We start from the raw sequence: 26317 nt of genomic DNA, 5'->3' as shown, positions 1-26317 counted from the left end.
AACATGGCTCTTCTGGCCAGAGCAGCAGTTTATAAAGTGGGAGCAGATCCTCCACACAGCCATTTCTCACACTGTGTTAGTGCCTGCAGCTTGTGAGGAGATTTTTGACTTAGAGCATATCCAAGTTAGGAAATCCCAAACATTCTAAGCTCAGCACTTTCCAGCTCTGAAGGGGAGGAGAGAATTTCATCCCTCAATTCACTGGTTTTTATCCTGCCTCCTTCTATTTTATCCCTCTGCTTTTTTATAGACAGGAAATGCTGAGGTGTTGGAGTATTAAACTGATGTGACAGGCACAGGAAGAGCAGCTGGTAGAGAACAGGAGGAACAGGAATGATAAGAGAGAGGGGGAGAGAGATCGAGGGGTGGAGGGGGGGTGTGGGTGGGGAGTTGAGGGATGAAGAACATGTTGTAGAAGAGCCCTGGCAAATCTCCCAGTTTTATTGACTCTTTATTTGGATTAATAGACAGCTTAGTACATGTGTGTGTGTGTGTGTGTGTGAGAGAGAGAGAAAGAGAGAGAGAGAGAGAGAGAGAGAGAGAGAGGCGAATGTTGAAGAAAGCAGGAGAGACAAAAAAGGAGGGAGAGAGAAAAGTAAAGACAGACCAAGAGCAGGAAAAGTGTAAAGAAGAGGGAAAGGGAATGAAAGAAAAAGTAGGATCAAAAACAACAAAAGGGAAACACAGGAAAGAGATACAAGGAGATTAAAGAAAAGGAAAGATATGGAAGGATAGAAGTATGATAAGAGATACAGAGTGCTAGAGAGAGAAAGAGAGAGAGAGAGAGAGGGAGAGAGAGATGGGAAAGGAGAATTATAAAGAGGAGAGAGACAAAAAATGAAGTATAAATATACCCAGAGAAAGAAAGGATTAGGTGAGATAGAGAATATTTGAGAGAGAGAGAGTGAAGAGGAGGAAAGATACAAGGTGGTAGAGAGAGAGAGAGAGTGAGAGAAAATGTAATAGTATTCAGAAGAACATTAAAGGCATGGAGAGAGGGTAAGTCTCTTCAAAGTGACTGTAAACTTTAATTCAAGCATTTGAATGAATTTGTAAACTAAAAAAATATGAAAGTGTGTATTTGTTTTCTTGATATTTCTGTGATCTCCACATAAATAAACCGTATCAAGGAGTGTACGCAGCATGCCTGAGCACGGCTGCAGAGCTGAGATATTCAGTAGCTTTTTTCAGAGTCCGTTTGTTTATTTATTGGACCTGGTTTTTGCACTAATTAGAATGAAGTGCTCCCCCATTTTCCTCTGCTTTTGCTGCCAGTGTTTTCAGATGCAGCCATTTGTTTCCATTAGGTTCATCAGGTGCAGAGTGGAGCTGCACTCAGGACTCTAGCTGGAGCTTTCCTCTTAATTTATACATCCTCATTATTGCACTTGGTTTCCTGTCCTTGAGAAATGGCACGTTATTTGCAGGTACCTACACATTTCTGGATTTTAACAGTTTAATTTAGGACCTTCAAAAGCATTCCACAATCCTATAATATCCTTCACTCCAAACTCGCTGTGATATTAAGTGGATTTCAGCTGATTATTTTGTGGCTATTTTTCAAAACTTCTAGTTCCACCTTAAATGCTGCTGTACAGACAGACCCACAAGCCACAGGTGCTAGAATATTGCTTCAGCATTTAAGGTGGAACTGAACTTTCTGAGACATCTGCAAAGTATTAGCAGTGTTTTATGCTTTTTTTGAAGGGAAGGGAATTAATGCACAAACAATATATTAAACTAAGACGATACAAATATTATCATAGTTTTTAAAGGAGAAAATACTGACATTTTTAGCTTTATTTGGCCACTTGCACCAACATCTAGCCACTGATTCACTCATAGTCATTCATAGCCCTTCATTTATAGTGTGCCCAAAAAAAATCAGTTTCAAGGTATATAGCCCTACCCCTCGTCCCTACCCCCTTTCCCAACAAGAACTGAGACATTCTACCCCTAGCCATGTTCTGGGTAAAGAGTTCAGCTGTGTGTTGTTAAGTGTTAGTGTACTAGTTTTTGTATCAACAAGAAACTCGTTTCAGGGTTCGGTGTCTGGGAATGGGGGACCTAAAATTGCACAGTGGTTTTGGGACTTGATTTAAGAAGCATGCACAATTTAATGTTCTATTTTCAGTGTTTATGATTATGACAGTCTGCTTTATACAGCCTTTCATGCCTTTGCTGGTTTCTTTCTGTGGGTGTTTAGGATCATTCTGCCAAATTATGAATACAGATATCACCCCACCACCTCTCTCTCTCTCTCTCTCTCTCTCTCTCTGTAGGTGTATATCTATGTATATGTCAGTACCCATGTGCAAAAATAACTTGAGTGGCATCTTACTTCCAAGAGACAAGCTTCCACGGGACCGAGACAGATGCAAAATACTGAAAACAAAAGGAATATTTGATTACACACATTGCACACTGATGGGGAATTTCATGTCTGATGTCTTATTTTCGGTCGGGTTGGGATTATTGCATCTCCAGCGCAAATGGTTTATAGCCAGCCACCAAAAACATCCATCATTCCTTTTATTCAGCCAGAAAAATAACCCTTTATTCTTGGAGGTGTTTTTCTCCAAAATGTAAGGAAATGTTTTTAATACTGAGAGAGAGAGAGTGAGAGAGAGAGAGAGAGAGAGAGAGAGAGAGAGAGAGAGAGAGAGAGAGAGAGAGAAAGGGGGGGGGGTGATGGAACGAAAGCAGGGGGTTCTATCCTCTGCCTCATGAGAGACAATTACCTTGCGACAGAAATACCACCTGTCATGTTCCTCTCAGCTACAGAGGCCTGATGTGGACATTCTGAGGCGGCAGGTAGACTGTTGGCTGTAGAGCTGAGTGCCCCTGCTGTTCCTGCACCCCCGTGTCCACTGACAGCAAAGGTCAATCAAATCAGAATTAAACAAAGGTACATCTCTGAAGCACCTGCAGCTTTAGTGTGTTTTTATAAATTGGGTTTACACTGTAGAGCATATAAACTGAATAATTTGCCTTTCAAAAATAAGTTCAAAAACATGAGATAAGCCATTCTGCTTCTGTGATTCTTACATAAAGTGCAGAGACATTACAATTGTCCTATTCCCTCATCTGAGTATCTCCAGCCCCACAGTGCTGGACTGGCATTTATTTGATAGCACAATGATTAAGAATAAAAAGGAACGTGAAAGAAGACATGATGAGCATGGGGATATACTGGTATTGATTAAAAATGGCAAAATGAGAATAAAGAAAGGCAGATGTGAAAAGAACTAAAGATCAAAGCTTCTCCTCCTCACTTCTCACTCTTAGGCTCTCGTGCTGAAATGAGCTGTGGCTCATTCTCATGGTAAGGAACAGGTGCTGAAGCCAGTTGTTCTGAACAGTGCTGTTTAAAGAGGGGAGAATGGTGCTATGTTGTTTGAACCTTGACCAAAGCATTTCACACATGGAACCGAACTGTGACAACTTGTGGAAAAAGTGGTATATAATATCCACTGTAAAGAAGCTGTGAAAGTTGTTTGTTTTGTCCTTCTTTTAATGTTGCCATTCTGAAGATACAAGGTTTTGTTCCGCCAGTACCCATATATTATTTATTAAAGTCTGTGCTTCTGTCAGTTGATAAGCACATGCACATGCTGAAATGGAAGCAGAATATAATTAAACCTTACACTCATTTTCTCTTTGAAACATCTATAATACAACAAATACTTTGCCACTGCTTCTTACTTATTTACACGTAATATCCCAGATCTGTTTTATCAAGCCTTCTTCTTCAAATTTAAGAAGCTGTCACAGTTCTTTTTCTTTAATATTTTGCTTCTTTCGCTTGAGTTTTCCTCCCTCCTCACACCTCTGTTACTGAGCCACGCTCCTGTCGGTTCTTTGCCTTGGCATCATGTGGCGAGCACTTGTTTTATGAAAAGACACGCATAGCCGGGGGAGGGGAGGAGAAAAGGAGCGTATGCCAGCTACCGGTGCCAGCCTGAGCAGAATCCTGCTTGGCATCACTCAACATGAAACAGTGTAATGAAAACCCATCTGCTGCAGCTATGAAGCGGTGCCAACAATGAAGTGTGTGTGTGTGTGTGTGAATGCATATCTGCACTTTTCTGTTAAAGTCAGTAAGTTATAGTGTTAAAGTAAACAGCTCCGTGCTGAAAGAACACAAAAAGCAAATATTATAGGAAACACCATTTTCTTCCATTTGGTTCACCGTCTCCAGTCTCCTCTCTTGACTCCAGCTGTGTCTCTCCAATCACAGATTTTGCTTTGTCAAATGCATCCACATTCACTTCTAAGAGCAGGGATAATTTTATTATTATTATTATTTTATAATTTTACACTAAAAAGTTTCTGAATAATACATGTTCTTCATCTTTTTAAAAATTCATGATTTAGTAAAAAAAAAATAAAAACATCCATAATGCAGATTTCTTCCAGCGAGATTTTGAGATTTTAGTAGCATGTCAGTGGGCAACAATAGCATGTAGCAACAGACACTCACACATGTGGACAGTTTCATGCAGCAATCAACCTACCAATATGTGTTTTTGGATTGTGAGAGAAAAATGGAGCACCCAGAGGAAACCCACACAGACACAGAGAGAACACACCAAAGTCCTTACAAACAGTGACCCCAGTTAAAGATCAATCCCATGAACCTTGGGTCCTGGAGCTGTGTGGCAGCTGTTGCTACCCCATGCTACATTAAGTATAACATTGCTAACCAAAATTAATGCATATATAATGCTCATAGCCTTCACAAGCACTAGCTGGGACTGATCAAGAGGTAACTGTTAGCCTAACACTGGAAGGGTTCTCCATAGGGATTGTAACACCACACAATGGTAGATACCATAAAGGGGGAAAGCACATTCATGCAAGAAATAAAACACAAAGATGAACTACCAAACACAACATAAACTTCTATAACATAAACAAACATAACAGAGAGCAGTGGCGCATCATGGAAGCTGTGACTGTCTGCTTCTTATCCTTCTGACAGACACACACAAACGGCTGGTTTGCTGCTCAACATCCACAGCAAGTAGATGCCACACTAAACTATACTTTAAAGTATAATGCCACACTAAACTATACTTTAAAGTATAATGCCACACAGACTATTCAAGTTCTCTTACTTCAGCATTAACCACTTTTGTTCCTCAGCAGTGTTAGATCACAGTTCACCATGCCAACACACTGGGAGTAGAATGTACTGAGAAGTAAAGGTTTTGTACAAACGATGAGCCCACACTTGCCATGTAATGTCACACCTGTCAACTGTAGATTCAGCTTGTCTGAGGAAGCAGCCTTTCCTTTAATCATGTTTCCACCTCATAAGACAGAAAACCCACTGGTTTAACCCACAGTAACTAGAGAAATCTAATGGCTGTTGTACTTTATTTTATTTTTTTATATGAACTACTCTGTTTAAAACCTGTGCTACCTTGTTGCTGTAGATCTAGCTTTACTCAGTAAGCTATATTTACCAACACTGAGTCATTAACAGGCTCATTCACTTACTCACGTTTAGGAAATATAAATAAAGGGGCTCTATTTCTCACATTCCTCACATTCATGGACTTAACAAGGATTTTGGTTCACATCAAAGACACTCTGTCCTTGTTTTTTGTAATGAGCAATTCAAATGTTGTTTCATACCGGTCTATTATAACCCTGAATTTATGGTAACTGTAATCCATGCTTGATCAAGAAGTGTAGACGTCATTCTATGCAAATTTATTTATTTTATTCTTCGCAGTTATGGTATAAAAAAAGAACATTTCCAATACAGGAACCGATCAAAGTGGCAACTCAGAAATGCATACGGCATCCATTTCAACAAATTCCCTTACTGCAGAGTGTCATTTGCATCCCTGTTAAAGGCCCCTGTTAAAGTAAGGACGACGCCTTGGGCACAATGTGCCACTTTACTTTGAACTTCAAATGTGGAAAGTCGACTGCTGATCATTGCCATGTGTCATATAGACGAGTGGGTATGAAGACCACTCTTGAAAGGGAAAATGTGAAATATCTTGCTGGGAAATGATGGCACATTTGAATCTGAGAGGACATTAAAAATTCCATTTCATATGCAATGACAAATGGAACTCAATACAAATGTCCAATGCAGGTTTGAAAGATGGACAACTTATGATAGATACATAGAGCCTTGCAAAGTGGGTTCTTAAGTAAAGATAGAATCATGTGTTGTATAGAATCATGAGAACTCATAGAACCATTTAAATGGCTTATAGTAAACTGGTGGAGCATGTGTATGTAAGAAAGAATGAACGAGAGAGAGAGAGAGAGAGAGAGAGAGAGAAAATTGCTGCAAATATGTGGGGTAATAAGACCCCTCTGTGTCTGAACTGCTATAAGATGGCTTAGTTCCTGCTGTGAAAATGTGTATGTTCTCCATCTTCAATATTAAAAATACACCTTCATCAGAGTAACTAACAACTAATGTCTTAAGTATAGAACAGAGCTTAATTTATTTCAAAATGTATCACTGCGCAAAAATAGTTTGGCTCACAGCAGAATGAATATCCACGCAACACTCTGTTAAATATTTCAGATCTTAATACATGCTTGAATAATTAATCTGATATTTTGGGATGAAATGCACATATTAAAATCCATCAGATGTGATCCAACAAATGCAGTAAAACAGTGAGGCACCTGGTCAGTAACACCGCAGTATGTGTCTAGCCCCTCATTACCGTTTAATCGCTAACTCATTAAGGCCAGGAAAATCAGCAAAGCTGTCTCAGTGGCCAATCTATCCCTTTAATTGATCAATTAAAAGCTGAGGTGCCATGAAAATCTCCAAACGACTTGCAGTACAACCTTAAGGGAATGGAGCCATGCAACCATGAAATAAATGTCCCTCTGTTAACTCAATGCTATTGAGTAGCCCTTAGGGTTGTTTGCTAATAGAGAGGAAAGGGCAAAGACAACTGTGTGGGCTATTCACCACACCGGTGTAAATGGACATCCCATGAGGCAAAAACTGCAAATGTTTTGGGTGGCACAATGGTGCTGCAGGAATTGTTCTTCCTGAATTAAAAGCATATTGGTTTGTGCATTGTAAAACATGTCTGTGAATTTTACGGTGAAAAACTGTAAAACCATGACAGTAAATGACTGTAAATTCTAAAATGGTTGGAAACAGTTTCTGTAACAGTGAAATATCATAAAACCCATTATCAGCCAAAATACATCTTTTTACTGTAAAAAATACATTATTTCACTGTTAAATGCACAAAACATTAGGGACTGTACAAGTGTCCAAGTACTCGAAGGAGCTGAGACTCATTAGGGAGCTCCCAGCATGCCTTGCTTCTCCATATTTTCTGTGAGTTTCTTTGTTTTTTCTGTCTTTGAGACTTTGATTTTGGGTTTCATTGTATTTGTGTGTGTGTTTGTGTTTCTGTGCATGTTGTGACGAGATGTGTGTTGGTCAGGAAAGTTCACCATTAGCCTATGTTCTGAGTGCTGGAGTGTGGCACCCAGATACCACACATATGTTTGGTCCTTTCAGCAGTAGGCCCAATTGGCTATATCTAAATATGGCTACATCTCAGTCCCCATTCTCTCATTTGTCACACAATGTACATGTTACATGTTGTCACACAATGTACATGTTAATTATATGGCAAAACAATGTTTCTTCAATGTTATTTTTATGTAAATACTATGGCTTTTTTTACTATGTATATCTGTTTTTTAACAGAAAAGTACTGTAAACAAAACAGTTCTTAAATGTAAAATGTATGATTGCCAAACGTGACCGTATATTTTACCATGAAATTGTGCCAATCAAATCTGCCAGTTTTTTTACCATAAATTAAAAAAAAAAAATTAACAGTGTGGACAGGGCACCAGTCCATCACACTATTGGGTAATTTCACATGGCCAAGAATGTGTTACTGTATTGCACCCAAAGGTTCTGAGTAGGCTCTAGACACAATGCAACCCTGATCAGGATGATGTGGTTACAGCAAATGAATGAATGAATGACTTAATATTCTCCATTTTAGATGTTTTTGTATCTAAATGCATAGATTTTCTGACTTTACTTTGGAAAAACACAGTGTCACCCTCCTGAGTCAATCAATGTAATTAAAAAACTTTGTGCACTTTTGCATCTTCATAAACCAAAGCCTGTTCAGGCTCATTTTTTTTAATAAACACAAAAAATTGATTGTAAATAGATGGTGGGTAGAAGGCAAATTTCATGGAGAGGGAGCTGTCAAAGTGACACCAGAATCAAGGTAGGAGCTCTTAAATGAGGAGCATGACAACTTTTCACAGAATGGCCAGCATGATTAATAAAAAGGACTGTAAGGAAAGGAAGAATGAAGTTGTATTAAACTAAATAGGTCCTGTTTTTCTTTCCTTTATCGTCTTCTAGAATCTAAATTTCCAGCTTCACCATCAAGCTTGGATTTTTTTCTGCTATACATTTTAATGAACATTCTTTCAAATTTCAGTAGACTGAAACACTCCTTATAACTTCAAACGGAAACTGCTGTAGGTTGAAATCGCAAATGCCATTAATAAAGTTAAAAGGACTGTAAAACTGAGCACTGAAAAATATATATTAAAAATAACATCAAATTGTACTTTTATGATGAAATATTAGAATGCAGGTAAAGACTGAGAGTGAACCTACTCATACATATTGTGTAACTTTCTGAGGCCGTAGTTTCAGGCTGTGAGGGTCGAGGTGACTCTACAGCAGTGGCTATCAAACCAGGTAGACTGAAATTGGGCTGGAAATGAGGGCTCCGTCTATACGCCACAATCACTGACCCACAAAACACCAGCAGGAATTCCTATCACCATATTTCATTTCCTGCTCTGCTCCAGTGGGTGACAGGTGCAGAGAGGAGAGAGAGAGAGAGAGAGAGAGAGAGAGAGAGAGAGAGAGAGAGAGAGAGGTGGGCTAACCTCTATGTGTGTAATTGACAGTGTGCAGTGGAGTTGCTGGAGTGGAAAGATAGGGTTTCTTTCCACGGTAAAATGCATGTTCAACTTTATTTTTGATTGATATTCTTAGTTACAATGCTGCAATCCCATTGTGCAAGCGACGTCATTGTAACACTGCTTACATTGAATAATTCTTTTGAATTCAAATTGTCCAGTGATTTTTGGGATGTTCAGTCACTTTTACCACTTACAAATTTCACTAGACCCTGTTTGAAATAACTAGCAAATGTTTGCCTAAGACTAGCTAGGACTAACTAGGGCAACCTTAGATTGTATGGAATATGTTCACTCCCTTTACGTTTTATTTACTTACGTTTTAACTGACAGAATACAAAGAAACTTTGCCAAAGATTGCATTTATTTTATTTAAACTGTTTAATCATTTGGGAACTGAGGAAACTAACTGTTAAAGTTTTGCAAGTGGAATATTTTCTCATTCTGTCTTGGTACAAGACTTCATCTCCTGAACAGAAAATGGTAGCCTTTGCCTCTCCTCTTCATGGTGTGCCATAGGAGACAAGTCTGGACTGCAGGAGAGGAGAATCAAGCACATGTACCTTCTGTATAAAAAGTCGTGTTATTGTAGCACACAGAATGAGGCCTGGCATTGTCTTGCTGAAATAACCATTTATTTCCCAGGAAAAGGCATCTTGATACCAGTATATGTCTCTCTAGAAATTCAGGGTTTGCCTCCACGTTGGTGGGAATGTCTCATGTATGCAAGCCACCCACACTGGTTCTACATAGAATTCGTGTTTACATAGAGTTTCTGGTTGCACTTCTTGATGCAGTGGTTCTGTTAAGTAACAACAATTTTTTTTAAGTACTCCCAGGCCCACGTGGCTCTATTTATCATTGTGGGATAACAATGAGCTGGTGTCCAGCTTTACTCTACATGGACTGGTATTTCTCCAGATTTCCTGAATCATTTCACAGTATTAAATAAGGTAGATAATAAAAGACATACAGTACATTCTTTAGAATCTTGCATTGAAAAATGTTCTGTTTGAACTATCTGACAATTCCCTCATGATGCTTGTCATGAGCAAGGACCTTTTTGAGCTATATTTGAATGCTACTTTTGTATTTTTTATATCCGCCTCTTTATAGTGTTTAAAACCGCATGATACGAATTTTCTACAAAGTTTTCATTCCTATTCTGACCCTCTCCCAACTTTTTTTGGAATGTGTTGCAGGCATCAAATTGTAAATTTGTTTATATTTACAGAACAAAATCAAGTTGTGAAACCTTGTCTTTGTACATTTGTCAGTTAAATACAATTTTAAGAGAATTTAAAATAAATCACATTGTTTTATTGCATTTTACACAATGTCCCAACTTTTTATGTAAATTAAGATTTATATTGTAAATCTTTTCTCAAAGAGGAGGTTTTTTGCTGTACTACTCTATTCATTTTAGAATTTATTCATGTCCTTTTACATTTTCATGTACACAGGTTGAACATATTGAAAGCATCCTGAAAAACCTGAAGTTTCTAGTGTCAGGAAAGAATATGCTCTCTTTATAAGCCCACAATCTTTCCGATTTTCTTTTTTTCACAGTTTATAATTTTATTCACAATCACTCACACTAGTGCCATTTTTCTTCATGACTTACATTCAAAATAGTCCCTCCAGTCATATCAGAAAATGAAAAATGGAAATGAAACCACGACAGGTATTAAATCCCTGTGCATGTGAAGATGGATTGAGGCTTGTTAACACTGCCTGGATGTGTTTGAGTTTGGACATAGCTGTACATCCAAGGCCGAAACATCAAGGCATTCTCTCCTCACGCTGTTGTTTTTTCTGTAGGTCATTTTAGTTTCTCACGTATTGAGCGCACCATTTAATATTCAAGAGGTTCTCTGAAAACATTAAGCTTTTATGCTTTTTGAGAAAATGTGAACATGTGTGTAGTAATCTACTATGATACCTCTTATGAAACAGACGGCAGATCAATGCTGCAATACACACAGAGAATGGAGATGCTGCCAATGCCATAATCACTCTTCACTCAAGCAGATGCAAAATCCTGTAATACAACTCTGCTCGTTCAGCTAGATCACCAGGCTTATTCAGAATTCCAGCAAGCTTAGCTTAGCCTAAGCACTTTATACTGCACTGAAAAAATCTAAGTCACTGTGGATGTACCATTCCAAAGATTCAAATGTTTGCAGAACTATCACTGTTTGGTTACATTACTGTACAACCAAATTCATCAATTAAATTTTACATTTTCTACAGCTTTATAGAGACTGTTACAGTACTATTATGGAATTTGAAATGGGTGCATTCATGGTTCAATGGAAATAATGATGATCAAGTCTCAAGGGAGATTTGAAAGAAAGTCCTTGTCAAATACTAATAAAATAAAAAGCTAACATAATGTCAGTCACTCATGAAAACATGGAACATTATAAATATAATACACTATAAATATAATATAATAAACATAATAAAGAAAAAGTTATATTTAATGAGTGCTTTCTAAAGTAGTTCAGAGGTCCAGAAAGCACCAACACAAAGGGTACAACCAACATGGAATTTAGAAGTCCAGGGAAAACAGGATCTGCTCAGGGGGTTCACTCTTTGTACACAGAGTGAGCATTCCTCACTGGCATGTAGCCAATAATCATATACATTCTCCATCAGATGGGAGTGTACAAAACCAGGCTCCTAGAGGTCCAGTGCATGGGAAAAAACATGACTAAATGAACCATGTTGAGCCAAGCAGCTGTGAATTCAGCCTCTCCCCTTTGCAGTAGTTGGCATCTCATTCGAATTTCCCATTCCACTTTAAAAGGTGCCATTGAACATTGTGTTTTAACACTAATAAAAGTAAATAACACTGAGAAGAGTAAATAAAGTACTAAGTAAATATCCTGAACAGAAAAGAAACAACACAGTGTGGCTGTAACATTAGAAATTTAATTTAGAGCACTTTTTATTAAGGTGGAATGGCAATACTGAATATAAAACTATAAACTCAGCCTCAATTTTAACATAGAGAAATTTGTGGGTAAATAAAACACTGTATAAATTCCCTGAATTGTAAATGAACAAAACGGAGCAAATAGTAGAATGGGAAACCTGAATAACTCACTAATAAGATGCTAACTTCAAGCTTGTGTGTTAAAGCAGTCTGTAACTACAGCAGCATTTAATGTGGAACATGAAAATCCACTCTTACAGTGTTCCAGACACAACATAGCAGTGAGTGAAAAGTCAGTCCAGTCTTGTCTCACTCTGTGTTAGCGGCAGGTTTTGTAGAGGTTTTTTTTCCCCCCTTTTCAGAGTAGGAACATATAAATAGTTGTGTGTCCGGAATGTTTGGTAGTGGAATCAACCATCTTGCTCAGAGAAAGCCTTGTGGGCAGTGCTGGTCTCATTGGGGAGGGCAAAACAAACATGGGGTGAGCCAAAGTTTCCACAGTGCAGGGCTATAGGCCATTCTATGCTCCGGATGATTTACTTCCAATACACATTTACATTGAAATTAGTCGTTTGATGTTATATAGATGTGTAAAATCTCGGAGAGTGAACCGTTAAATTAACATTGTTCATACGTTCATTCATCTAGAACCTACTCAGAGTGTCTTGGTGCAAAGCAGGAACACCCTCTGGACAGGGTGCTGATCTTGACAGGGCATCTACATAATTTACTTACTTGTTATATATGAAATTACAAAGAATATTTGTATGAAAATTATTAAAAACTTCCAAACTTTAGTGTTATTCAGCAGTGTTTGTATTATTCTGATAAATAAATTAATTTGAGATTTACTTTTCCAATATCCATATAAGAATCATCATCTGAGATGCTTCTGAGACCCTTGATTTCTCCCTCAAACAGCCACATGTTGTTTGAACATAGATATTTTGAGAAGATCACAGCATGATTCAACACATGATTAGTCTGCTTGATTTCCCTTCACACATTCTTTTTCAAACTCAGCTTTATCTGCACACCCACTATAGACCACTACCATATATAACAGACCTGCTCTAAGTACTTCTAGCCCCTCTGGGGATAAAGCAATCCCATTTAATTTTTTCTTCATCCTATAGCAGTAGTTCTGGAGCCCTGATCCCATAGCCATACTCTGCATACTCTGTTTCACTGCTTCAGGGTAAATATTACCTGGCGCTTTAATACACAGAATCTAACTAATAAGACCCACAAATGTGCCGTTTCAGAATAATGCTTTTTACCAAGTTATTTTAGTCAAGCTATCTTTGCCATGGTGGCAGCTCTGTTAGCCTCAACAATTATACATTGCCACAAGGAAAAATGTATCATTGTTGTCATTGTTGTTTCCAACAATGGTACATTTGCTATGATAGCAAATGGTGGATTATTTCCTATCTTACTTTTAATAGCTACAAATACCATCCAGTTCTGTAGCATTGTATTTTAAGCTATAAATTCTGGGAAGATTTTGCCACCTCACAATAATTGCTACAAACGTAGGCTTCTGTGAGCAGAATAGGGTTGGGTTTATTAAAAGGAACGCCTACGATTGTGGATAAATGCAGTTCTCTCTGGTTGTTTCAGAAGCGAAGCATATTTTAAGATGGAACAGTGTGTTTGAGGGGGAAAAAACAAATATTGTTTGTAAGTGGATGAAGTTTAACTTGTTTACATTTTTTATTCACTGTTTGATTTACCACAGAATGTTTGTTTGTTTAGTTTTGTAGCACTTTCAGTAATGCTGTTAGCTGTCTCCCTCTCCGTTCAAGCATTTAAATCTTTGGAGTTCCCTGTTGTCTAAAAAGCTCCAGATGCATTTTCACTGCAGAGAACAGAGACAGAAACCCTACGAAATAGAAACACATTTTTTTAGATATTTATTGACACTGTAAATACAATAGACTGGGTTCAAGACCTGAGAGCTAACTAATGGTGAGGAAACATCTTCTGAATATTTATAAAAAGTGTTTTTTATTAAAATGTGAACGACACATTTCACAAGCCCTTCCTCGTCAGGGACAATGGAAGCTGCAAATCAACAGGAACCCATTGCTAGCAACCCATATGTGATATTCCTGACATGAATTCTTGTTGTTTGAAGGAAGTTGCTGTCTGCCGCACTGCAGTTCTATATGAATGGCTACTCTCCAAGGTCCTGAAGTGGAGTGTAAGTATTGTTGATGTTACCTACCGTGTTTCCCCGAAAGTAAGACAGTGTCTTACATTCTTTTTACCCCCGAAAGTCCCACTATGTCTTACTTTCGGGGTATGTCTTATATTGGTAAAAAATGTCGATTTTTGTTTTAACCATAAAATTAACATGTATTAACAACCTGAACAGTATGGTATTCACCATAAAACAGTTTTATAAAAGCAAGTGCCAAGAATGTCTTGTTACAACCGTATCATGACGGTATTTCCATGTATAACATGTAAAACAATGAAAAACGGTAAGAACGAACAGTTTGAATATGTTACACTGGAAGATAAAACAGATTTATTCCATGACAACCATGGCCATGCCAATCAGAGTGGCCACCAGCGGCTGCACATGAGGGCACTGAGGCTGCGTGTTGGACCACGGACAACATTACTGCTGCTCCCGCGGCCTCCACATCCCTCCGCTCATTCCGCTCCAGATCTGTCCGCATCCCGCAGTTAATGCAGCAAAAGGTACCGGTACTATGGCTTGTATTTTTCCAACGTACAGTTTACTATGTCTTACTTTCGGGGTACGTCTTACATTAGCCGACCCCCCTAAAACCCACACTGCGTCTTACTATCGGGGGTGTCTTACTATCGGGGAAACACGGTAGTACATACTCATTTAGGGCTGGCATCCCAGTGGGTGTAGTAGATACAACAAGGCAGAGTTTAGTCACCTCTGATCTAAACACTAAATGATTAATCTGAAAAGCATGCGACCTCATGGTAATAAAATCTCTTGGAGCTACAATCACTTGGGATGAAAAGACAGAAAGTGGGTTGTTATAATGTGAGTTTGAACGCAGTCAGGGACACCTGAACATCAGTCACAGTCACTCAGCTGCTTTACACCACAAAGAGTGTGAATGAATAATTTCACACTGATTAAAACTTAATTAAGGAGTCGTTGCTGCTTTGTGCCTCTGATACCAGCTCTCTCTCTCTCTCTCTCTCTCTCTCTCTCTCTCTGTGTGTGTGTGTGTGTGTGACACACTATACAGCCTAGATTAAAATGAATAAAAACCAATTCCCATTAAGGCTTGGTCGTCTTTTCCTGTCGCTAATACAATTGATTTAACTGCACTTCCAGGGCTACGATAACTCGGCGAATCTTAATTGCATTTGTTCCGTGTTTCACAATGGAAACCTCTGGAGTCGGTTGCGGAAATTAGCCTAGGCTAGATTTTTTTTTTTCCAGGTGAAATTTAAGCCCGTGTCTCGGTGTGCTTTAAATGTTTAATGAATTAATTACCAAGTGGTATCACTCCGCCTAATTGATTATGCAGTAGAGCCCTGCCCACTCACTCCTCCTTCGCCTCCCCGCGCTCTTCTCCATCCGCCACACTCGAGCCGTTAATTCGTGCGCGCGAGGCGGGGAGAGGGAAGACCGGGGGAAAGTGAGGAAAGTGAGCTTCAGAGAGTCAAACGAAGGAGGTTCGGCGACACTTTTGCTTTTTTTTTTCTGTCTCGCCTGAAACGGCAGAGCTCTGTCGGCGGAGGAGAATAGTGCCGGAGCGGAATAACCTACCTGTGCTCGCCTCATGTGTGGGCTGTGTCTGAACTAGCCTAACTCTTCAACAGCCGTCAGTTAAAGACATGGGGCCGTTCGGAGCGCTGCTGTGGATTTCACATTATGTGGCACTTTTCCTTCAATTGACCGCCGCTTCTCAAGCGACTGGACGCGGTGAGGTGGATAACCACATCTCAGGAAACGGTAAGCAGCGCTGGGCGGTTGTAGGCGTTCAGAGGAATATGAAACGACAGTATTGTGGTGACCCGTTCACTATAGACACAAAGGGGCGGGGCTGATAAATGGACGCCTCTGGTCACTTCACTGTTACTGACGATTGATAACTTTCGTCTTTAGCACATACAGTAACAAGCTCTATGTGTTTACTGCTTTGGCCTACTTCCAACGTTGTTAGCTGTTTTCAGGGTAACATTTTCAAGCTAGTTCCTAGAGGAAATTTAAGTATTTATGGGTGGGCAACGACAATATTGTATTGTTATTGTGATAAATTCCCTCTGAATGTGAGGGAACACAAAGAGCACTGACCAGCTGTTACATTAGAAAGAAAACACGTTTAGTTCTGGACATACTTTAGTGCAACAGGAAACAAAAAAGTGTTGTAATCATATTTTTGTTTGCACTTTTTATAATGAAACGCTGCTGACTTTTTTTTCCTTTTGGACTTTGCCAGATATTTGTCCCCACCAATTTAAAAGTGTACCCCCCACAAGCTGTTGCTGCTTCATTTATTTTATACTAATCTGAGTAAAAATCAACTTGTTTTAGTCCATTAATTGAAACCTATTTTGTTCCTAATAGAATCAGAAAAAGGTTCATGCTTATATTATTATTTCACACAGTGACAATAATCAATATTTAACCAACAATCTTGATTTTTCCTATCTGTCAATCAACCAATCAATCAGTGTATCTATCTAATAACATTAATAATGATGATAATAACAGTAATAATGAAAAATAATAATACAATTAAAAATGTTTTAGACAAAATATAATGTTAACTGTTAATTTCAAGCAGATACCTGATACTTCTTTTATTTGTTAAAAACTGATAGGATTGACCTCGGTTGGACATCGGTTGTTCTGTCTAACCACCAGCCACCTTGCTACACTATTATGTATGAATGTGTTTAGATTAATAACAATCAAACCTGCAACATTCATAATAATCTTTACACATTTAGAAAAATGTTTCTATAAACACTGTCTGTAGTTCACCAGTGGGTCTTTAATAAAGGCACTTGTTCTGCTAAGAACTGTGAACACTCCTACATACTAAATACTACATACTATTACATATAAATACTTATTTTTTGTTTTAACAGTTTTAGATGTTCACACAATGTGTTCCCTTGTGGTTTTCAGTAGTATTTAGAATTCCTTCGCTAAGAGTATAGTGCTAAAAAAATGGATTCTTTGAAACTAAACAGGAATCTTTTTTGCTGGAACACTGATTTGTATAAAAATGGTTATTATACACTATAAAAGAGGCTCTACATCAAAAGGAGAACAATAGATAAAGAAATAGATGCAACTGGTTGCTTGAGTTGACTTGTAACCACTGCTTGTATTGAAGAAGCATTGAAACACCCCCTTTTTTCAAAGTATGCATTGGGAATACACATAATTTACAGCTGCTCTCTGTCCATTTATACACTTCTATATAGATCAGAACAATTCAACCGTAACTGTAAAGCAGGGTAATGAATGCAGCATGAAACCTAAGTAGCTATATGCCTCCACCATTCTGCTGACCTAATTCAACACCAAGTATAAATCAGCACCATGCTCACTGAGCCCTGGATCAATACAGTGGTGATAAAAAGGGGCAAATGAGGTGTTGAGGTTCGAGACCTCAATCCTTCACAAAGCCAAGCTAAAGAAATTCTCTGCAATCCAGTTTCAAAGGAGTTGGTTTTAACAAAGGGCTGAGATTTACTGCCCTTATCTTAAGGGGTATTACATACATCTACCATTTACAGCATAAGTGGACACATTTAGTCTAACAGTGAAAATATAGTAATAATAAAGATCATTTTATTTACATTTTCAAGATTTTCCATGTGATTTTAATTGAATAAAAACCTGAGGTTTGTATTGTTGCTGTTGAAAGAAGGCAAACACATTTTTTAATTTTAATGCAATGAGATTTGACACATTTTGAATCATTTTTCATTGTTGTCAATGAGAGTTTGCAGAACCTTGTTTTGTTTAAAGGGATACTACATCAGAATTTCCTTTTTTGACTCCTGGGCTCCCCCTACCTGTTGCTGAATGTAATTCATATTTATAGAACTCTTGTGAAATCAAGTCACACACACACTCACAGACTCCCTCAATGTCAAGAATGGGAAATCTGTGTAACTTCAGTGGTGCTATAGCGATTTCAACCACACAGCAACTGACAGAAAAGCACTCATTACCAGAATCAATGACCAGCGCTAAAAAGTGAGCTAAAGTTAACAGGCACTACCACTGGCCCTGGTTCATCAATAACTCTCAAAAACCTGATTCTAAGACTTTGTCGTCAACAAAGCTTGGGTTCCACCGACACAAAGTGTAACCGGCCATTACAACCACACAGCAGTCTACAAGAAACCCACTTATTACCAAAATCAGTGTCTAATGCTAAAACATTCACTAATCTGGCTAAAGGTTGCAGTCTCAAACCCTGGCTCACTGCTCAGTTACCCTCAAAAACCTTATTATAACACTTTCATCAACAAGATTTATCACTGCCACATCAAGAAACATGTTACTAGTCCAACAAGAAAAAAGCATCTGTCTTGTGTAATGTCTCTCTCAGCTCCCTCCAGAGTAAAGTCAGTCCTATATTAACTCTTTTACGGCTGCTCTCTTTTAACTCTCTCTCTCTCTCTCTCTCTCTCTCTCTCTCTTTTCTCCACCTTGCTACATCTGTTGTAATGTCGGTACCAGAAAATCCAAGCTAGATTCTTCTTGTAGCAAAGTTAATACACATCAGCTATGTGCCGTTAAGCACACAGTTCTCACAAGCTTTCAACTCTAAATCTGTGATTCTAAAGTTGCATAACCAAGATTGTAGGGAAGCATCCCCACAGAGAAGAGAGAGCTTCATTTTGAAGCTGTCGTTTTTAGGTAAAAATACTACATAGTGTTCATTTAAAGACCCCTCCAAGAATATATGTCATCCATCCATCCATCCATTATCCACCGCTTATCTGGGTCCGGGTCGCGGGGGAAGCAGTCGGAGCAAAGAAACCCAGACCTCCCTCTCCCCAGCCACCGACTCCAGCTCCTCCGGGGGTACACCGAGGCGTTCCCAGGCCAGTCGAGATATATAGTCTCTCCAGCGTGTTCTTGGTCTGCCCCGGGGCCTCCTCCCCGTTGGACATGCCCGGAACACCTCTCCAGGAAGGCGTCCAGGAGGCATCCGAACCAGATGCCCGAACCACCTCAACTGGCTCCTCTCCACGTGGAGGAGCAGCGGCTCCACTCCGAGTCTCACTTCCAACCTGGAGAGAGCACTCCACCCTTTTCCGACTGAGTACCATGGACTCGGACTTGGAGGTGCTGATCCTCATCCCTACCGCTTCACACTCGGCTGCAAACTGGCCCAGCAAGAGCTGGAGGTCCCGGCCCGATGAAGCCAACAAGACCACATCATCTGCAAAAAGCAGACATGGGATCCTGAGACCACCAAACCGGACACCCTCCGCCACTTGGCTACGCCGAGAAATTCGGTCCATAAAAATTGTGAACAGAACCGGTGACAACGGGCAGCCCTGACGGAGTCCAACTCCGACTGGAAACCAGTCGGACTTACTGCCAGCCATACGAACCAGACTCCTGCTCTGTTTGTACAGGGACTGGATAGCTCGTAACAAAGAGCCCAGTACCCCATACTCCCTGAGCACCCCCCACAGAATACCCTGAGGGACACGGTCGAATGCCTTCTCCAGATCCACAAAACACATGTAGACTGGTTGAGCAAACTCCCATGCCCCCTTCAGGATCCTAGCGAGGGTAAAGAGCTGGTCCTGTGTTCCACGACCGGGGCGGAATCCGCATTGTTCCTCCTGGATCCGAGGTTCAACTATCAGTCGGACTCTCTTCTCCAGTACTCCCGCATAGACCTTACCGGGGAGGCTGAGGAGTATGATCCTATAGTTGGAACACACCCTCCGATCCCCCTTTTTAAAAAGGGGAACCACCACCCCAGTCTGCCAGTCCAGAGGCACTGCCCCCGATGTCCACGCGATGTTGCAAAGACGTGTCAACCAGGACAGCCCCACAACATCCAGAGCCTTGGCCCTACCGCCAAGGAGTTTCCCTACCACCTTGGCCACTTCAGCCCCAGTGATAGACGAGCACACGTTTGGGCCTGCCAGGTCTGTCCGACATCCTCCCCCGCCATCTGATCCAACTCACCACAAGGTGGTGATCAGTTGACAGCTCAGCGCCCCTCTTCACCCGAGTGTCCAGAACATATGGCCGCAGGTCAGATGATACGACTATAAAGTCGATCATCGAAATGCGGCCTAGGGTGTCCTGATGCCAGGTGTACTTGTGGACACCCTTGTGTTCGAACATGGTGTTCGTAATGGACAAACTGTGACGAGCACAGAAATCCAATAACTGAACACCACTCGGGTTCAGATCAGCGGGACCGTTCCTCCCAATCACGCCCCTCCATGTCTCACTGTCATTACCCACGTGAACTCCAAGAATATATGGTCCTGTACTAATGGAAAATGTACTGAAAGCCAAAACCATTTAAATACATTCATGTATGAGACTGTATTTAAAACCTTTACATTATGTGAAGTATATTTGAAGGATCCTAACACTTGGATGTCTTATTTATAAAGCATAGTTCTTTAAAAAACTAACCAGTGAATAGTTCCATATGGAATCAATGGTGCTTGCTCTCTGGCACCACTCCAGGTAACCCTTTTGACACTGCAATTTTTTACAGTGTACTGTAAATGGAGCAAGGAAGTAACAGTGCAGAAAAGATTAATCATCCTATAGAAGAGGGATAGCAATGTTGCCCCCGAAAATACTGTAAAGTCATGTAGCTGTAGCTCCAGCACTACTGCTACAGCCGGCTTGTCAGGTACATGTGAGATAAGCTGGTCATACACATGAACCACTAAACCTTTGTGTACTAACAATCATTCACACAGAGGTTATATCAATAAGCAATACACACAGACTAACAGTACAAGTATGTTGTGTAGAAAGGTGCTGTGAAACATTATGGGACGGTGGGTATAAGTGCGCTCATTCTGGATTGGGGCCACTTGATGTATTGGAAGACAAAAAGCAATTTTAAAGCACACAAGAATTGATTAATGGCTGAAAACCAGTCAGAAACAGTCCCTCTCAGAGAGAGAGTTTATATGTATGTGTGTCTGATGTAGCTACCACATTTAAAATACGATTAAAACTATAAGCATAATGATTTTATATTTCATACATAAATATGCAGCCTCTTTAATGAAATGAACTAGTGATGGGAATTTCGACTCCTAAATGGCTCTTTGTTTTACCTTATTTCCACTGGTACAGAACAATATTACCTACATTTTACATGACTATATGGACAAAATATTATTGTTCAATATTAAAAATAATACATAGTGTTGTAATGGCCAATTGTTTTTATGGCTGTCTTGTAATAACTCACTGATTGCACTCACACATTTAATTGTATAACTGGATTTTATTTAAACACCTTAATAAAAAATCACTTATAAACTCTGAAATATAGCCAATGGAACCCAAAAGGTAGGTATTACAAAATAGCTTATTAAATTAAATAATCATTCATTTCTGGGTAATTAAATAAACACATACTCTGCAAAGTGCAAAACAGCAGCATTCAACGGTAGTGATTAAAACAACCACAACTGTCAACAAACATTTAACTGATTTAACATTTTCTTCAACTATTTTTTGGAAGGCAGATTGGCATTCAGGAAAACCAGGTGTCTCAGTTTGTAGGGGTTGATCCAGTTTCTTCTCTCTGTTATTATCTGCCCAGTTTTTGAAAAATTTCTTTCAGAGGGTACTGATGTCGCTACAATACACAGTTGCCCTGCCATCACCTTGACTAGCCGTGGGTAAACTGAGGCCTTTGAATGTCACCAGCTCAGTGGGTCTTCTGTTCTTGGAATAAGAGGCTCCTCAAGATAAGACCGTACTTCTAGCATTGCATCTCCTGATTGGTATCTTTGCTTGTTGTTCTCTGATTGGTTGAATGACAAGCCTTAGAAAAAAATGGCTCGGTCTTAGACGGGAACCGGCTCTCATCGTTCACTTACAAGAGCCGGCTCTTTGAACCGGTTCGTTCGCGACCGACACATCACTAAAATGTACAGTAGTTTGTCTGTAAATATGAACAGTATCTGTGATTATGCAACTGAATGATGAAAATGGCTGCATATCTTAACTGATCACTTTAATGCCAGTATGCCAGTTTTTATAGTTCCTAGTCCAAGTGGCAGTACCATTTGGTAAATTGCAAACACTTTGGTTTATTCTTTTTCCAACTGCTCTGTCAAATGACCTATTGCAGTGACTGTGTTGTCTGAGCCTTTTTGAGATATGACTTAAAAATTCTAAAACCACTTGTGCTTAATTTAAACATAAAATTATATTTAATCACTTTCACCTTTCCATTATCATTCTTGGGACTTTGTGTTTAAGATAGGTACTGGTGTGTGTGTGTTTATATGTGTATAAGTACAAATTTAATTCTTGTAAAAGAAAAACAAATTTATACAAGTAATATTATTATTAATGTGTACACAATAACATTTGCATGTAATTTGTTTCACTCCTGTTGTAGTCTGATACTTCAGGATCATTCAAAAATTATTATATTTCCACCCATTGCACTGAATATTAACAATATGAGAATTTTGTCCTGTCATAACTGGACACAGAAGATTAGGGAAGACTGCATTGGTTCTTGTGATACTTGGCTGTTGTTTAAATCCATCACTTTAATTTTATTTGCTTTTAAAATTCCTTTGGGCTTGAAGGTGCTTAATTCTCTCTCTCTCTCTCACACTCAGGTCAGGTTTGATAAATGGCTATAGCAGAGGTGAGGATTTTGCTCTTATAGAACACAGTAATGTGACTGTAGAGGGTCAGGTTTGCAGGTGCTCTAAGCTTCAGGCTGGTTTTGTGTAAACTTTAGCCCAGTAAGCATAAGAGCTTCAGCTGGACATGCCCTCTTTGTGCTAGACACATGCCCCCAGTGTGCTTCCTGCCCTGGATTGGTCAACATATTTTACTTGCTCCAGTAATGTTAGGTGCTGTAGATAAAAGACATTGAAAAAAGAATGAAAGGAACACACACCTCGCTTAGAGATTATCTCAATGAAGAGACAGAGACAACACAGAGTAGCTGCTACTACCATCTATAGGTGAGTTACAACCAAAATCAAGATTAGTAATTAAGAACATGTAGCACTCAAGCTTTACCACATGTATTGAGTTAAAAATGTGAGATTTGCAAGGCCTTCTTCAGAATAAAACTCTGGAAAAAATGTTTTTAACCTAAACCTGAAAAATCTAAGGCAGTGAGTTTGTTCTAAATGTTGAGATGCTATTTTCCCTGATATTGTCAGAAGTGAATATGAGATCAATTTAACGTCACTCACCTTCACACATGCGTGTGACAACTGAGTGAGCTAACAGAGTGCTTTGTTAAGTATTCGGATTCCACGACATCACAGTAAACATGTATCTAAAGCAACCCCAAACAGTGAAAGCATTGGAGCAATGTAAATCTAGAGTTTTTGGAGTCGCGATTGGCCCCCAGGCCCCACAAAGCCCGTGGCAGACGCTACAGTGTTTTGTTACTGCTTGGTTTGTATTAGTGGCATTTATTTTGGCGCAGTCTGGAGAGTTTGCTTAGTTTAAATAGTTGAGTCCATCACTCTGTGGTTGATTTACTGAACATTTCTGGGTCTCAGCCTGACACGCCACAAACTCCATACACCACAAAAACTCTGCAGTGAGATTTAGGGAATTATTACATTATTACTGCAAACAGTAACAGCAGCAGGAAAACTGTATTGCACACTGTTATTGGATACATTTATCTGTGATCGGTTACACCACTAATAACTACTTCAGCCAAATGACAGTATATTTTACACTCCAGTGCGGCTGCAGTATGAAGAGAGCATCATTGGAGGCTGAGAACAAAGGGGTGGGAACACTAGTTCACAAATTTGCATACTGTGTTGTGTCAGAATACTTCCTTACACAGGCATGATATTTATGCTTCTAGCAGTCGAACATAGTTCTCCAACATGCCTGTCTTAATTTTCTCTCTTTGCTCTCGCTCTGTCTCTGTCTATATATATATATATATATATATATATATATATATATATATATATATATATATATATATATATATATATATATATATATATATATATCTGTTTCTCTCTCTCTCTCTCTCTCTCTCTCTCTGGATTTCTCCACATTAAGATGTTTTGGAATAAAAATTGGACCATCTGTGAGGCCCTGAGGACTGGTTTGAGGACTGTTCTATGGCACAGCACCAAGATTCCTTAGTGTCTTAGCATACTTAACATTGTATAGATAAGAACCAGTGGTGACAGTCTCTAGTCACAGCATGATCCAGTTTGATTTTGATTCAAGGTATTTTCAATTCATTTCACCCAATCTATAAGTTCATAAGAACACACACAATTTAAAAAGCAGTTGGAAAATCAAAGTGTACAACTATTAATTAAGATTGAGATTCACAATGCATCTAAGAATTGCTTCTATTAAGGATTGATATCTTGTAGAAATCTTTTTAACCAGAATTTAACCATGAACTCTGTCACCAAAAAGTGGCATTGTCTTGTGTTTTTTAGCAATGAAACATGGAAATTTTGTTGGGCTTTATAAAATATCAGGGCAATTTTGTGCTGAATATGTGCAACAGCAAACACACATACACATGCACACACACACACATATATGTGAACAAATTCACATGTCAGTCATGCAGAGCCAGGCCTATAGAGAATGTCCTGCTGTTATGATTTGGTATCCATGGGAGCAGAGGTACACGTTAGATTATTTGTGTCCTTAAGCTTCGGAATAACCGACCTTGTCACAGTGTGTGACCCTGCATCTTCTCTATGGAACTTCATTCTATTCACCACAAACTTATAGACCTTAAAAATATTCTGGTCAGTTGAGAATCAGAATGTTTACTTATGTTGGCCAGTGTTAGTACACAGATACTGGGCTTATATTTAAGTGCTTATGTAGCTGCTCATAATAATGTATAATAATAATAATGTGACATTTTTATCAGAGACAACGATTTATAGATGCATTTGACCTACCATCAGCAATATTTATTTGCTGCCATATAACTAAACTCTATAAACCCAGTTCCTTTATACCCAGTTAAACCCAAATCAGTCTCAGTATCAGGATGTGATGCATTATGATTGAATAGTGCATGGTGGCTCACATGTAGCCCAATGAAAATGTATTAGAAGAATATTTTACACATTTAACTCGATGCAACTTAAGCTGCACATCTCTGGTGTGTCAGCATTGCAGAAATTTACAGATGAAAGCAAATCTGTACTACGATTTCAATTTTGTTTATTATTGGCATAAGTATTCACCAAATCTCATATCGTTAAGATATGCTTAATTAATTGATTGATTCATTGTCTGTAACCGCTAATAAAATTCAGGGTTGTGGTGGATCCTGAGCCTACCTGGAATCACGGTACTTCGCAGGGTTCACATTCACACCTACCAACTGTGTTTTTGAACCATGGGAGGAAACCGGAGCACCTGGAGGAAACCCACACGGACACGGGAGAACATGCCAAACTCCTCACAGACTCAAACCCGCAACTCGAGGTCCCTGGAGGCGTGTGACACTGATACTATACATCTGCATTTTTTTTTTTTGATTGTGTAGAAATATGGTATTGGGACATATTATGAAAAACAAATCAATGCATTAGCACATTCATTTGGTGCTTTGGGACCTACCTACAATTGTCCCACCTCATCATCTGAGTCTCTCTAATCTCAGCTCGGGATTCACAGTTATGTAAGAGTACAGAGAAAATGATAAACAGAGCTAAATAAACATAGCTAACACAGAGCAATATAAGGTGCTGAGTAAAAATGATGAAAACGAGAAAAGAGAAGTAAGAGGACCAAGCAATAATGGCTAAAATCCAGAGCTCCTACACCTCATTCCTGTGCACCTCGCACTGTAGACCTCTTTTACTCATTTTACTTAATAAGATTTTAATATGTGAAACAAAAGCTCAGACATGTACAGTCATACTGTGTTGACAGCAGTTTTTACATGTATCAAATAAAGCATTTGCTAGCCTTCAGTTTGGTAGCATCATGTGTTTAAGGGAGTTCTAGCTAGTGGTGGACTTGGCAATAACTACATTTAAGGAGAAAATTGTGTAAATTCTATATATAAACAAGATCTGTTATTTGATTTTAGGTAGTATTATATCCCTTATTGATTGTAATACTCACTGCTTATCAACAGTGAAATCTTAGTGCCTGCTGCAGTGAGAATAACTGACACTGAAAGCAGTGGATTTTAAGAAGAGTGT

At 39.1% G+C, this 26317-nt stretch overlaps 1 protein-coding gene across 1 annotated transcript in view; it reads left to right on the top strand.

The window, feature by feature from the left end:
- The first annotated feature begins 15512 nt into the window (after positions 1-15512).
- Positions 15513-26317, top strand: part of vstm2l (V-set and transmembrane domain containing 2 like) — a 30875-nt gene continuing 20070 nt past the window's right edge. The window contains exon 1 of the mRNA XM_066666239.1: positions 15513-15869. Coding sequence (XP_066522336.1) covers positions 15752-15869 — 118 coding nt within the window. The 5' untranslated portion in view covers positions 15513-15751. The remainder of the gene's footprint in view (positions 15870-26317) is intronic.

Source organism: Hoplias malabaricus, chromosome 3, assembly GCF_029633855.1.
Source record: "Hoplias malabaricus isolate fHopMal1 chromosome 3, fHopMal1.hap1, whole genome shotgun sequence".
NCBI classification, from domain to species: Eukaryota; Metazoa; Chordata; class Actinopteri; order Characiformes; family Erythrinidae; genus Hoplias; species Hoplias malabaricus.
Note: the sequence above shows the minus strand (reverse complement) of the source record. Positions and strands in the feature narration are given on the sequence as shown.